General features: G+C 45.8%; 1 protein-coding gene across 1 annotated transcript; it reads right to left on the reverse strand.

Moving 5' to 3' along the window:
• Positions 1-686: 686 nt before the first annotated feature.
• On the reverse strand, positions 687-2,272 carry LOC135563524 (uncharacterized; the record flags this gene model as incomplete). The annotated part of the gene is made up of 3 exons (XM_065006292.1): positions 687-988; positions 1,830-2,003; positions 2,134-2,272. Coding segments are annotated over 3 exons (615 nt in total), but the record flags the coding sequence as incomplete, so codon positions are not given.
• Between the last annotated feature and the right edge of the window lie 12,831 nt (positions 2,273-15,103).

Genomic DNA, 15,103 nt, shown 5'->3' on the forward strand with positions numbered 1-15,103 from the left:
GAGAAACAAATAGACACAGAGACACAGAGACAAAGAGACACAGATACACATATAGACACAGAGACACATATAGACACAGAGACACAGAGACACAGAAACACATATAGACACAGAGACACAGAGACACAGAGACATATATTGACACAGAGACACAGAGACACATATAGACACAGACACAGAGAAACATATAGACACAGAGACAAACAGACAAAGAGAAACATATAGACACAGAGACACAGAGACAAAGAGAAACATATAGACACAGAGACACTGAGAAACATATAGACACAGAGACACAGAGAAACAGAGAAACATATAGACACAGAGACACAGAGACACAGAGACAAAGAGAAACATATAGACACAGAGACACAGAGACACAGAGACAAATATAGACACAGAGACACAGAGACACAGAGAAACATATAGACACAGAGACAGAGAGAAACATATAGACACAGAGACACATAGACACAGAGACACAGAGACAAAGAGAAACATATAGACACAGAGACAAATATAGACACAGAGACACATAGACAAATATAGACAGAGAGACACAGAGACAAAGAGAAACATATAGACACAGAGACACAGAGACACATATAGACACAGAGACACAGAGAAACATATAGACACAGAGACACAGAGAAACATATAGACACAGAGACACAGAGACACAGAGACACAGAGACACAGAGACACAGAGAAACATATAGACACAGAGACACAGAGACACATAGAAACATATAGACACAGAGACACAGAGACACAGATAAACATATAGACACAGAGACACAGAGACAAAGAGAAACATATAGACACAGAGACACAGAGACACAGAGACACAGAGAAACAGTGGGACACAGAGACACAGAGACACATATAGACACAGAGACACAGAGACAAAGAGAAACATATAGACACAGAGACACAGAGACACAGAGACAAATATAGACACAGAGACACAGAGACACAGAGACAAATATAGACACAGAGACACAGAGAAAATATAGACACAGAGACACAGAGACACATATAGACACAGCGACACAGAGAAACATATAGACACAGAGACACAGAGACACAGAGACACAGATAAACATATAGACACAGAGACACAGAGACACAGAGACAAAGAGAAACATATAGACACAGAGACAAAGAGAAACATATAGACACAGAGACACAGAGACACAGAGAAACAGTGGGACACAGAGACACAGAGACACATAGACACAGAGACACAGAGACAAATAGAAACATATAGACACAGAGACACAGAGACACAGAGACAAATATAGACACAGAGACACAGAGACACAGAGACAAATATAGACACAGAGACACAGAGACAAAGAGAAACATATAGACACAGAGACACAGAGAAACATATAGACACAGAGACACAGAGACACAGAGAAAAATATAGACATAGAGACAAATAGAAACATATAGACACAGAGACACAGAGACACATATAGACACAGAGACACAGAGAGACAGAGACACAGAGACACAGAGACACAGAGACAAAGAGAAACATATAGACACAGAGACAAAGAGAAACATATAGACACAGAGACACATAGACACAGAGACACAGAGACAAAGAGAAACATATAGACACAGAGACACAGAGACACAGATACAAATATAGACACAGAGACACAGAGACACAGAGACAAATATAGACACAGAGACACAGAGACACAGAGACAAAGAGAAACATATAGACACAGAGACAAAGAGAAACATATAGACACAGAGACACATAGACACAGAGACACAGAGACAAAGAGAAACATATAGACACAGAGACACAGAGACACAGAGACAAATATAGACACAGAGACACAGAGACACAGAGACAAATATAGACACAGAGACACAGAGACAAAGAGAAACATATAGACACAGAGACACAGAGAAACATATAGACACAGAGACACAGAGACACAGAGAAACATATAGACACAGAGACACAGAGACACAGAGACACAGAGACACAGAGAAACAGTGGGACACAGAGACACAGAGACACAGAGAAACATATAGACACAGAGACACAGAGAGACAGAGACACAGAGACACAGAGAGACAGAGACACAGAGAAACAAATAGACACAGAGACACAGAGACAAAGAGACACAGATACACATATAGACACAGAGACACATATAGACACAGAGACACAGAGACACAGAAACACATATAGACACAGAGACACAGAGACACAGAGACATATATTGACACAGAGACACAGAGACACATATAGACACAGACACAGAGAAACATATAGACACAGAGACAAACAGACAAAGAGAAACATATAGACACAGAGACACAGAGACAAAGAGAAACATATAGACACAGAGACACTGAGAAACATATAGACACAGAGACACAGAGAAACAGAGAAACATATAGACACAGAGACACAGAGACACAGAGACAAAGAGAAACATATAGACACAGAGACACAGAGACACAGAGACAAATATAGACACAGAGACACAGAGACACAGAGAAACATATAGACACAGAGACAGAGAGAAACATATAGACACAGAGACACATAGACACAGAGACACAGAGACAAAGAGAAACATATAGACACAGAGACAAATATAGACACAGAGACACATAGACAAATATAGACAGAGAGACACAGAGACAAAGAGAAACATATAGACACAGAGACACAGAGACACATATAGACACAGAGACACAGAGAAACATATAGACACAGAGACACAGAGAAACATATAGACACAGAGACACAGAGACACAGAGACACAGAGACACAGAGACACAGAGACACAGAGAAACATATAGACACAGAGACACAGAGACACATAGAAACATATAGACACAGAGACACAGAGACACAGATAAACATATAGACACAGAGACACAGAGACAAAGAGAAACATATAGACACAGAGACACAGAGACACAGAGACACAGAGAAACAGTGGGACACAGAGACACAGAGACACATATAGACACAGAGACACAGAGACAAAGAGAAACATATAGACACAGAGACACAGAGACACAGAGACAAATATAGACACAGAGACACAGAGACACAGAGACAAATATAGACACAGAGACACAGAGAAAAATATAGACACAGAGACACAGAGACACATATAGACACAGCGACACAGAGAAACATATAGACACAGAGACACAGAGACACAGAGACACAGATAAACATATAGACACAGAGACACAGAGACACAGAGACAAAGAGAAACATATAGACACAGAGACAAAGAGAAACATATAGACACAGAGACACAGAGACACAGAGAAACAGTGGGACACAGAGACACAGAGACACATAGACACAGAGACACAGAGACAAATAGAAACATATAGACACAGAGACACAGAGACACAGAGACAAATATAGACACAGAGACACAGAGACACAGAGACAAATATAGACACAGAGACACAGAGAAAAATATAGACACAGAGACACAGAGACACATATAGACACAGCGACACAGAGAAACATATAGACACAGAGACACAGAGACACAGAGACACAGATAAACATATAGACACAGAGACACAGAGACACAGAGACAAAGAGAAACATATAGACACAGAGACAAAGAGAAACATATAGACACAGAGACACAGAGACACAGAGAAACAGTGGGACACAGAGACACAGAGACACATAGACACAGAGACACAGAGACAAATAGAAACATATAGACACAGAGACACAGAGACACAGAGACAAATATAGACACAGAGACACAGAGACACAGAGACAAATATAGACACAGAGACACAGAGACAAAGAGAAACATATAGACACAGAGACACAGAGAAACATATAGACACAGAGACACAGAGACACAGAGAAAAATATAGACATAGAGACAAATAGAAACATATAGACACAGAGACACAGAGACACATATAGACACAGAGACACAGAGAGACAGACACAGACACAGAGACACAGAGACAGAGACAGAGACACAGAGAGACAAGAGAAACATATAGACACAGAGACAAAGAGAAACATATAGACACAGAGACACATAGACACAGAGACACAGAGACAAAGAGAAACATATAGACACAGAGACACAGAGACACAGATACAAATATAGACACAGAGACACAGAGACACAGAGACAAATATAGACACAGAGACACAGAGACACAGAGACAAAGAGAAACATATAGACACAGAGACAAAGAGAAACATATAGACACAGAGACACATAGACACAGAGACACAGAGACAAAGAGAAACATATAGACACAGAGACACAGAGACACAGAGACAAATATAGACACAGAGACACAGAGACACAGAGACAAATATAGACACAGAGACACAGAGACAAAGAGAAACATATAGACACAGAGACACAGAGAAACATATAGACACAGAGACACAGAGACACAGAGAAAAATATAGACACAGAGACAAATAGAAACATATAGACACAGAGACACAGAGACACATATAGACACAGAGACACAGAGAAACATATTGACACAGAGACACAGAGACACATATAGACACAGAGACAAAGAGAAACATAGACACAGAGACACAGAGAAACATATAGACACAGAGACACAGAGAAATACAGAAACACACAGAGACACACAGAGACGCACAGAGACGCACAGAGACACAGAGAAACACTGAGACACACAGACACACATACCCAGGATCTGATGAAAGCATGTGTAACTCATGTGTAACCCAACCACCACACATTACTACCACACCCCAACGACCATATATTACCACCATTCCACAACCACCATACATTACCACCACACATTACTACCACACCCCAACGACCATATATTACCACCATTCCACAACCACCATACATTACCACCACACATTACCACCAAACATTACCACCATACCCCAACGACCATATATTACCACCATACCACAACCACCATACATTAACATCTTACTATAAACACTGCTACCATACCACAACCACCACACATTACCACCATACTACAACCACCATACCACAACCACCATAACACAACCACCATACATTACCACCATACCACAACCACCATACATTAACATCTTACTACAAACACTACCACCATACCACAACCACCATACATTACCACCATACCACAACCACCATACCACATCCACCATACCACAACCACCATACATTACTACCATACCACAACCACCATACATTACCACCATACCACAACCACCATAACACAACCAACATACATTACCACCATACCACAACCACCAAATCAATACCACCATACCACAACCACCATTCCCCAACCACCATACCACAACCAACATACATTACCACCATACTCCAACCACCATACACTACCACCATACCACAACCACCATACATTACAACCATACCACAACCACCATACTCCAACCACCATACATTACAACCATACTCCAACTACCATACTCCAACCACCATACACTACCACCATACCACAACCACCATACTCCAACCACCATACTCCAACCACCATACCACAACCACCATACATTACAACCATACTCCAACCACCATACCACAACCACCATACTCCAACCACCATACTCCAACCACCATACCACAACCACCATACATTACAACCATACTCCAACCACCATACTCCAACCACCATACACTACTACCATACCACAACCACCATACATTACCATCATACCACAACCACCATACATTACCACCATACCACAACCACCATATATTTCCACCATACCACAACCACCATTCTCCATCCACCATACCCCAACCACCATACATTACCACCATACCCCAACCACCATACATTACCACCATACCCCAACCACCATACATTACCACCATACATTACCTCCATACATTACCACCATAACACAGCCGACATACTCCAACCACCATACCCAACCACAATACTCCAATCACCATACCCAACCACCATACATTACCACCATACCACAACCACCATACTCTAACCAGCATACTCTAACCACCATACTTCAAACACCATACATTACCACCCTACCACAACCCCCATAATAAGTGTGAGAATAAGTGTGATGGTGACAAGGACTGTTGGAGGACAGAAAGTGGAGAAGATGGTTGGGGTGAGGAGAGATAGAAGGAGAGTTTGGAGAGAGTGGGAAATGTAAATAATGCACCTTCAATTGAAAATAAGTATCAGCCTTACCGAATAATAAAACAAGTAACACAGTGATGTGTTGAAGTCAAGGCCAATATTTGACCATTTATGTGAGCCACAATCCCCCAAAATATCTGAGCCACAATCCCCCAAAATATCTGAACCACAATCCCCCAAAATATCTGAGCCACAATCCCCCAAAATATCTGAGCCACAAATCCCCCCAAATATCCAATTAACATCAGGATATATCAGATTGTGCATGTAAATATATCCTGTATATATAATGGCCATGTCTACGTCTATCACAGCATTTCTTCTATATCATTATCATTAGATTATCTTCACATTGCGTTCATATTGAATATAGTTCACCATATGCTTTTTTTATCTGGTGGAAACTTTGTGTGGAGAAAAGCACTAGCAGCCCTCACCCTCCCCCAGCAGCCTGTCACTCACAGCAGCCCTCACCCTCCCCCAGCAGCCTGTCACTCACAGCAGCCCTCACCCTCCCCCAGCAGCCTGTCACTCACAGCAGCCCTCACCCTCCCCCAGCAGCCTGTCACTCACAGCAGCCCTCACCCTCCCCCAGCAGCCTGTCACTCACAGCAGCCCTCATCTTCCCCCAGCCGCCTGTCACTCACAGCAGCCCTCATCTTCCCCCAGCCGCCTGTCACTCACAGCAGCCCTCATCTTCCCCAGCCGCCTGTCACTCACAGCAGCCCTCAGCTTCCCCCAGCCGCCTGTCACTCACAGCAGCCCTCATCTTCCCCCAGTCGCCTGTCACTCACAGCAGCCCTCATCTTCCCCCAGCCGCCTGTCACTCACAGCAGCCCTCATCTTCCCCCAGCCGCCTGTCACTCACAGCAGCCCTCATCTTCCCCAGCCGCCTGTCACTCACAGCAGCCCTCACCCTCCCCCAGCAGCCTGTCACTCACAGCAGCCCTCACCCTCCCCAGCAGCCTGTCACTCACAGCAGCCCTCACCCTCCCCAGCAGCCTGTCACTCACAGCAGCCCTCATCTTCCCCCAGCCGCCTGTCACTCACAGCAGCCCTCATCTTCCCCCAGCCGCCTGTCACTCACAGCAGCCCTCATCTTCCCCCAGCCGCCTGTCACTCACAGCAGCCCTCAGCTTCCCCCAGCCGCCTGTCACTCACAGCAGCCCTCATCTTCCCCCAGTCGCCTGTCACTCACAGCAGCCCTCATCTTCCCCCAGCCGCCTGTCACTCACAGCAGCCCTCATCTTCCCCCAGCCGCCTGTCACTCACAGCAGCCCTCATCTTCCCCCAGCCGCCTGTCACTCACAGCAGCCCTCACCCTCCCCCAGCAGCCTGTCACTCACAGCAGCCCTCACCCTCCCCCAGCAGCCTGTCACTCACAGCAGCCCTCACCCTCCCCAGCAGCCTGTCACTCACAGCAGCCCTCACCCTCCCCCAGCAGCCTGTCACTCACAGCAGCCCTCACCCTCCCCCAGCAGCCTGTCACTCACAGCAGCCCTCATCTTCCCCAGCCGCCTGTCACTCACAGCAGCCCTCATCTTCCCCAGCCGCCTGTCACTCACAGCAGCCCTCAGCTTCCCCAGCCGCCTGTCACTCACAGCAGCCCTCATCTTCCCCCAGCCGCCTGTCACTCACAGCAGCCCTCAGCTTCCCCCAGCCGCCTGTCACTCACAGCAGCCCTCATCTTCCCCCAGTCGCCTGTCACTCACAGCAGCCCTCATCTTCCCCAGCCGCCTGTCACTCACAGCAGCCCTCATCTTCCCCCAGCCGCCTGTCACTCACAGCAGCCCTCATCTTCCCCCAGCCGCCTGTCACTCACAGCAGCCCTCACCCTCCCCCAGCCGCCTGTCACTCACAGCAGCCCTCACCTTCCCCCAGCCGCCTGTCACTCACAGCAGCCCTCATCTTCCCCAGCCGCCTGTCACTCACAGCAGCCCTCATCTTCCCCCAGCCGCCTGTCACTCACAGCAGCCCTCAGCTTCCCCCAGCAGCCTGTCACTCACAGCAGCCCTCAGCTTCCCCCAGACGCCTGTCACTCACAGCAGCCCTCATCTTCCCCCAGCCGCCTGTCACTCACAGCAGTCCTCAGCTTCCCCCAGCCGCCTGTCACTCACAGCAGCCCTCAGCTTCCCCCAGCCGCCTGTCACTCACAGCAGCCCTCAGCTTCCCCCAGCCGCCTGTCACTCACAGCAGCCCTCAGCTTCCCCAGCCGCCTGTCACTCACAGCAGCCCTCATCTTCCCCCAGCCGCCTGTCACTCACAGCAGCCCTCAGCTTCCCCCAGCCGCCTGTCACTCACAGCAGCCCTCATCTTCCCCCAGCCGCCTGTCACTCACAGCAGCCCTCAGCTTCCCCCAGCCGCCTGTCACTCACAGCAGCCCTCAGCTTCCCCAGCCGCCTGTCACTCACAGCAGCCCTCAGCTTCCCCCAGCCGCCTGTCACTCACAGCAGCCCTCAGCTTCCCCCAGCCGCCTGTCACTCACAGCAGCCCTCAGCTTCCCCAGCCGCCTGTCACTCACAGCAAGCCTCAGCTTCCCCAGCCGCCTGTCACTCACAGCAGCCCTCAGCTTCCCCCAGCCGCCTGTCACTCACAGCAGCCCTCATCTTCCCCCAGCTGCCTGTCACTCACAGCAGCCCTCATCTTCCCCCAGCCGCCTGTCACTCACAGCAGCCCTCATCTTCCCCCAGCCGCCTGTCACTCACAGCAGCCCTCAGCTTCCCCCAGCCGCCTGTCACTCACAGCAGTCCTCATCTTCCCCCAGCCGCCTGTCACTCACAGCAGCCCTCAGCTTCCCCCAGCCGCCTGTCACTCACAGCAGCCCTCATCTTCCCCCAGCCGCCTGTCACTCACAGCAGTCCTCATCTTCCCCCAGCCGCCTGTCACTCACAGCAGCCCTCAGCTTCCCCCAGCTGCCTGTCACTCACAGCAGCCCTCATCAAGTTACCTGGAGGTGTCTGACACTGGGTGCCCCGGGCTGAAACAGATTTAGCTTATTCAGCTTTTACATAGTGCTGGCTCCCTTGCTCACACCAACTTATGACTGCTCTTTTGAGTTTATCAGATAAAGAACAAGGGTAAAGAGTTATATTTGGAAGAAAGTGTGGCAATGTTGAAATTAAGACAATTTTCAATGATTCTTTCTGAATAATTCCATCGTATGTCTACTGTTTACATTTTCAATAACACATAATCAGACGTGTTAGGATAACAATTATTGCTTTATCTAACGTTATTATTATTAAAATCTTAATATATAAAATATAAGGCCTCTGCTACTCTAATGTACATGTAAGAGCTGGAGCTAAGGCATAATTTCACATATAATATGAAAGGCTATTGTGGGTATTGACTTGTTTATATCCCATGTTAATCTCTGCTCTTTGTGCTAATACAGTGATATCTCAGGGATATTGATCTCAATGGCTGTCTCATACCTACATTCAACTAATAAAGTTTCAGACTCAAGTCCCTTAGACACATTTCAGTTGAATACATTCAGTTGGACAAGTGACTAGGTATCCCCCTTTCCTCTTTCCTTCTGATTTTCATTCGTTTCAAGTGCTATGCAAATATCAAAGAGATTTATAATGGCATAGCATGCTTTGTGCCGATGGAAAAGACGAGCATTGCAGAGATTCTGTAATATTAGCAAGAGATCTGAAGTCACATATCGGCAAAATGTAAAAATATGTTTTTTCAGTATTTTGTGAATGATGTCTATGTTTCCTGAGGAACACATGATGTCTGTAGGATGTCTGTTCTCTGTAGGATGTCTGTAGGATGTCTGTTCTCTGTAGGATGTCTGTTCTCTGTAGGATGTCTGTAGGATGTCTGTTCTCTGTAGGATGTCTGTTCTATGTAGGATGTCTGTTCTCTGTAGGATGTCTGTTCTCTGTAGGATGTCTGTTCTCTGTAGGATGTCTGTTCTCTGCACCAGCTTTGTTGTGAATATGAAGACAGTAATTGTGGTTCACAGACGAGACTCGGCAATCCTTTGTTAAATTATCATTTACAATAGAATAACACTAGTGTGTGTGTGTCTGTGTGCGCGTTTGTGTGTGTCTGTGTCTATGAGTGCATCTGTGTCTCAGTGTGTGTGTGTGTGTGTGTGTGTGTGTGTGTGTGTGTGTGTGTGTGTGTGTGTGTGTGTGTGTGCGTGCGTGCGCTTGCGCGTGCGCTTGTGTGCGTGTGCGTGTGTGTGTGTGTGTGTGGTACACTGCCTCCTGTTTGACCATCAGAGGTAGTTTACTGCACTGCTGCACTGGCAACAGATGGCCATTACCATAGTGGAGTCTCTAAAACACAGAAACTCTCTCCTTGGGAAATAGGCCTACAATACCTTTCTATTCTTCCATATCACATTTATAATAACAGCTTTCTATAGCGGGCCGGTCAAAAGTGTGGACACACCTCCTCCTTCAAGGGTTTTTCTTTATTTGTAGTATTTTCTACATTGTAGAATAATAGTGAAGAAATAGCACATATGGAATCGTGTAGTAACCAAAAAAGTGACAAACAAATCAAAATATATTTTATATTTTTGATTCTTCAAAGTAGCCACCCTTTTCCTTAATGACAGCTTTGCACACTCATGGCATTCTCTCAACCAGCTTTATGAGGAATGCTTTTCCAACAGTTTTGAAGGATTTCCCACATATGCTGAGCACTTGTTGGCTGCTTTTCTTTCACTCTGCAGTCCAACTCATACCAAACCATCTCAATTGGGTTGAGGTCGGGTGATTGTGGAGGCCTGGTCATCTGATGCAGCACTCCATCACTCTCCTTGGTCAAATATCCCTTACACAGCCTGGAGGTATGTTTTGGGTAATTGTCCTTTTGAAAAATAAATTATTGTCTCACTAAGCGCAAACCAGATGGGATGGCGTATCGCTGCAGAACATGTTATTTAGTTAACCTTTATTTAAATGTAACTTGGCAAGTCAGTTAAGAGCACATTCTTATTTACAATGATAGCCTACATCGGCCAAAACCGGACGCCACTGCACTTGAAGAAACTTTACCATTTCGTGAAATTTTCCGGATTGACTGACCTTCATTCCAGATTGACTGACTCTTCAGGATCAGCCCCTTCTTTTCAATTTTCGCCTAAAATGACATACCAAATCTAACTGTCTGTAGCTCTGGCCCTGAGGCAAGGATATGTATATTCTTGGCACCATTTGAAAGGAAACATTTTGAAGTTTGTTGAAATGTGAATGGAATGTAGGAGAATATAACACAATATATCTGGTAAAATATAATACAAAGAAAAAAACAACAGCTCTTTGTATTTTTTTGTACAATCATCTTTGAAATGCAAGAGAAAAGTCTTAATGTATTATTCCAGTCCAGGTGCAATTTGTATTTTGTCCACTAGATGGCAGCAGTGCATTTGCAACATTTTAGACTGATCCAATGAACCATTGTATTTTTCTTCAAAATTTAATTTGTTTATTAATAACTTTTCACTGTGTACTCTCCTCAAACAATAGCATGGTATTATTTCACTGTAATAGCTATTGTAAATTGGACAGTGCAGTTAGATGAACAAGAATTTACGCTTTCTGCCAATATCAGATATGTCTATGTTAGCGAAACCGTCCAGTGGACCAGACACCGATCCCGAAGAAGTTAATGTAATGATGGACTGTCGTTTCTCTTTGCTTATTTGATCTGTTCTTGCCATAATATGAACTTGGCCTTTTAACAAATAGGACTATCTTCTGTATACCACCCCTACCTTGTCACAACACAACTGAGTGGCTCAAACACATTAAGGAAAGACATTCCACAAATGAACATTTAACAAGGCACACCTGTTAACTGAATGCATTCCAGGCAAAGGGTGGCTAATTTTAGGAATCTCAAATATAAAATATATTTTCATTTGTTTAACAGTCTTTTGGTCACTACATTATTCAACATGTTTTATTTCATAGTTTAATATCTTCACTATTATTATATAATGTAGGAAATACATTATTGTGTCCAAACTTTTGACTGGTACTGTACATGCCATCGCTCTGTCCTCTATCCTTTCTTAACAAAGGGAATCTCATGAGATGAGTGAAACCCTGACACTTCTGTCTCTCGCTGAGGCTCATTCTGAGAAGGAGAGGGAGAGAGAGAGAGTGAGAGAGTGAGAGAGAGAGGGGAAAATGACAGCATGTAATGGCCAACACTGACCCAGTCATAACCAACTGTTTCATTGTCATGTACTGCAGGTGGAGGGGGCATGCTTTTACAATGACATTTAGGTTTGTTGGTTCATTCATGTCAGAGCAGTGTGTGTGCGTGTATGTGTGTGATGAACAGGGAAGAGCCCTAACATGCCCCCAACACCCCCTCCGGCAACAGATGACGAACCACACACACACACACACACACACACACACACACACACACACACACACACACACACACACACACACACACACACACACACTGCCTAAAGGACACACAGACCTCCAGGCTCCATATGAGATGCATTCTACTGTACCTATGTGTCACTTCCCTTCTCCCTCTCCTCCACTCTCTATCCACTCCTTATCTCTCTCCCCCACTCTCTATCCACTCCTTATCTCTCTTCCCTTCTCTCTCCCCCACTCTCTATCCACTCCTTATCTCTCTTCCCTTCTCTCTCCCCCACTCTCTATCCACTCCTTATCTCTCTTACCTTCTCTCTCCCCCACTCTCTATCCACTCCTTATCTCTCTTCCCTTCTCTCTCCCCACTCTCTATCCACTCCTTATCTCTCTTCCCTTCTCTCTCCCCACTCTCTATCCACTCCTTATCTCTCTTCCTTCTCTCTCCCCCACTCTCTATCCACTCCTTATCTCTCTTCCCTTCTCTCTCCCCCACTCTCTATCCACTCCTTATCTCTCTTCCCTTCTCTCTCCCCACTCTCTATCCACTCCTTATCTCTCTTCCCTTCTCTCTCCCCACTCTCTATCCACTCCTTATCTCTCTTCCCTTCTCTCTCCTCCACTCCCTATCCACTCCTTATCTCTCTTTCCCTTCTCTCTCCCCCACTCTCTATCCACTCCTTATCTCTCCTACCTTCTCTCTCCCCCACTCTCTATCCACTCCTTATCTCTCTTCCCTTCTTCTCTCCCCCCACTCTCTATCCACTCCTTATCTCTCTTCCCTTCTCTCTCCCCCCACTCTCTATCCACTCCTTATCTCTCTTCCCTTCTCTCTCCCCCACTCTCTATCCACTCCTTATCTCTCTTCCTTCTCTCTCCCCACTCTCTATCCACTCCTTATCTCTCTTCCCTTCTCTCTCCCCCACTCTCTATCCACTCCTTATCTCTCTTACCTTCTCTCTCCCCACTCTCTATCCACTCCTTATCTCTCTTCCCTTCTCTCTCCCCACTCTCTATCCACTCCTTATCTATCTTCCTTCTCTCTCCCCACTCTCTATCCACTCCTTATCTCTCTTCCCTTCTCTCTCCCCACTCTCTATCCACTCCTTATCTCTCTTCCCTTCTCTCTCCCCCACTCTCTATCCACTCCTTATCTCTCTTCCCTTCTCTCTCCCCCACTCTCTATCCACTCCTTATCTCTCTTCCCTTCTCTCTCCTCCACTCCCTATCCACTCCTTATCTCTCTTCCCTTCTCTCTCCCCCACTCTCTATCCACTCCTTATCTCTCTTCCTTCTCTCTCCCCACTCTCTATCCACTCCTTATCTCTCTTCCTTCTCTCTCCCCACTCTCTATCCACTCCTTATCTCTCTTCCCTTCTCTCTCCCCCACTCTCTATCCACTCCTTATCTCTCTTCCCTTCTCTCTCCCCACTCTCTATCCACTCCTTATCTCTCTTCCTTCTCTCTCCCCCACTCTCTATCCACTCCTTATCTCTCTTCCCTTCTCTCTCCCCCACTCTCTATCCACTCCTTATCTCTCTTCCCTTCTCTCTCCCCCACTCTCTATCCACTCCTTATCTCTCTTCCCTTCTCTCTCCCCCACTCTCTATCCACTCCTTATCTCTCTTCCCTTCTCTCTCCCCCACTCTCTATCCACTCCTTATCTCTCTTCCCTTCTCTCTCCCCACTCTCTATCCACTCCTTATCTCTCTTCCCTTCTCTCTCCTCCACTCCCTATCCACTCCTTATCTCTCTTCCCTTCTCTCTCCCCCACTCTCTATCCACTCCTTATCTCTCTTCCCTTCTCTCTCCCCCACTCTCTATCCGCTCCTTATATCTCGTCCCTTACCCCTCTCTGTGTCACTTTATTTTCCCCTGTTCTGTCTCATTCTCTCTCTCTCTAACCCTTTCTCTCCATTTATTGTTTTCATTTTCTCTCTCACCCTATCCTCCTACGCCTTCATAGTTTTATTTTCTCTCCATCTCTATCTCATTCCCGTTTGTGTCTTCTGTTTCACAGTCTTCCTGGAGGATGATCCTCCACGTGTGCTCTATTGTGACGTCTCTGTTCCCAGGTCATTGAGGACAGGAGCACAATGGTTCCCCTGAGGCTCTGTTGTTTTGCCTCTCAGCATGCCATGACAGGAGAGAAACCAACTGACATTCAACTGACAGATATTAGATCTCAATTTGACCAGTATGGTCCCAGTAAAATAAACACAGCAGGATTTGAATGTTTAGTCCATAATTTTGCTTGGTCGTTGCCAGAATTAGGCTACATTAAAAGTGCAATACTGTTAATATAACTGTGTGTTACTGCAGATTTTCAGTGAATGTATGTGAATCACCAAGCTCAACTGGCCAAATAACTTGTTGCAAATGAAGCACATTAATCCGCTTTACAAGGGGTGTAAGAGCCTAACTGGCATTCATAAGCAGCGCGTGAGTTTCAAGTTTGGAGAAAATAATTTTCACCATAAAAATGCACAATTATAATAAAAGCATTACATGCATAATTGCGTTTGCGGTCACTGTTGATAATGGTGTTTTCTGTTAATGGAACT

This window comes from Oncorhynchus nerka, linkage group LG3, assembly GCF_034236695.1.
Source record: "Oncorhynchus nerka isolate Pitt River linkage group LG3, Oner_Uvic_2.0, whole genome shotgun sequence".
Lineage (NCBI taxonomy): Eukaryota > Metazoa > Chordata > Actinopteri > Salmoniformes > Salmonidae > Oncorhynchus > Oncorhynchus nerka.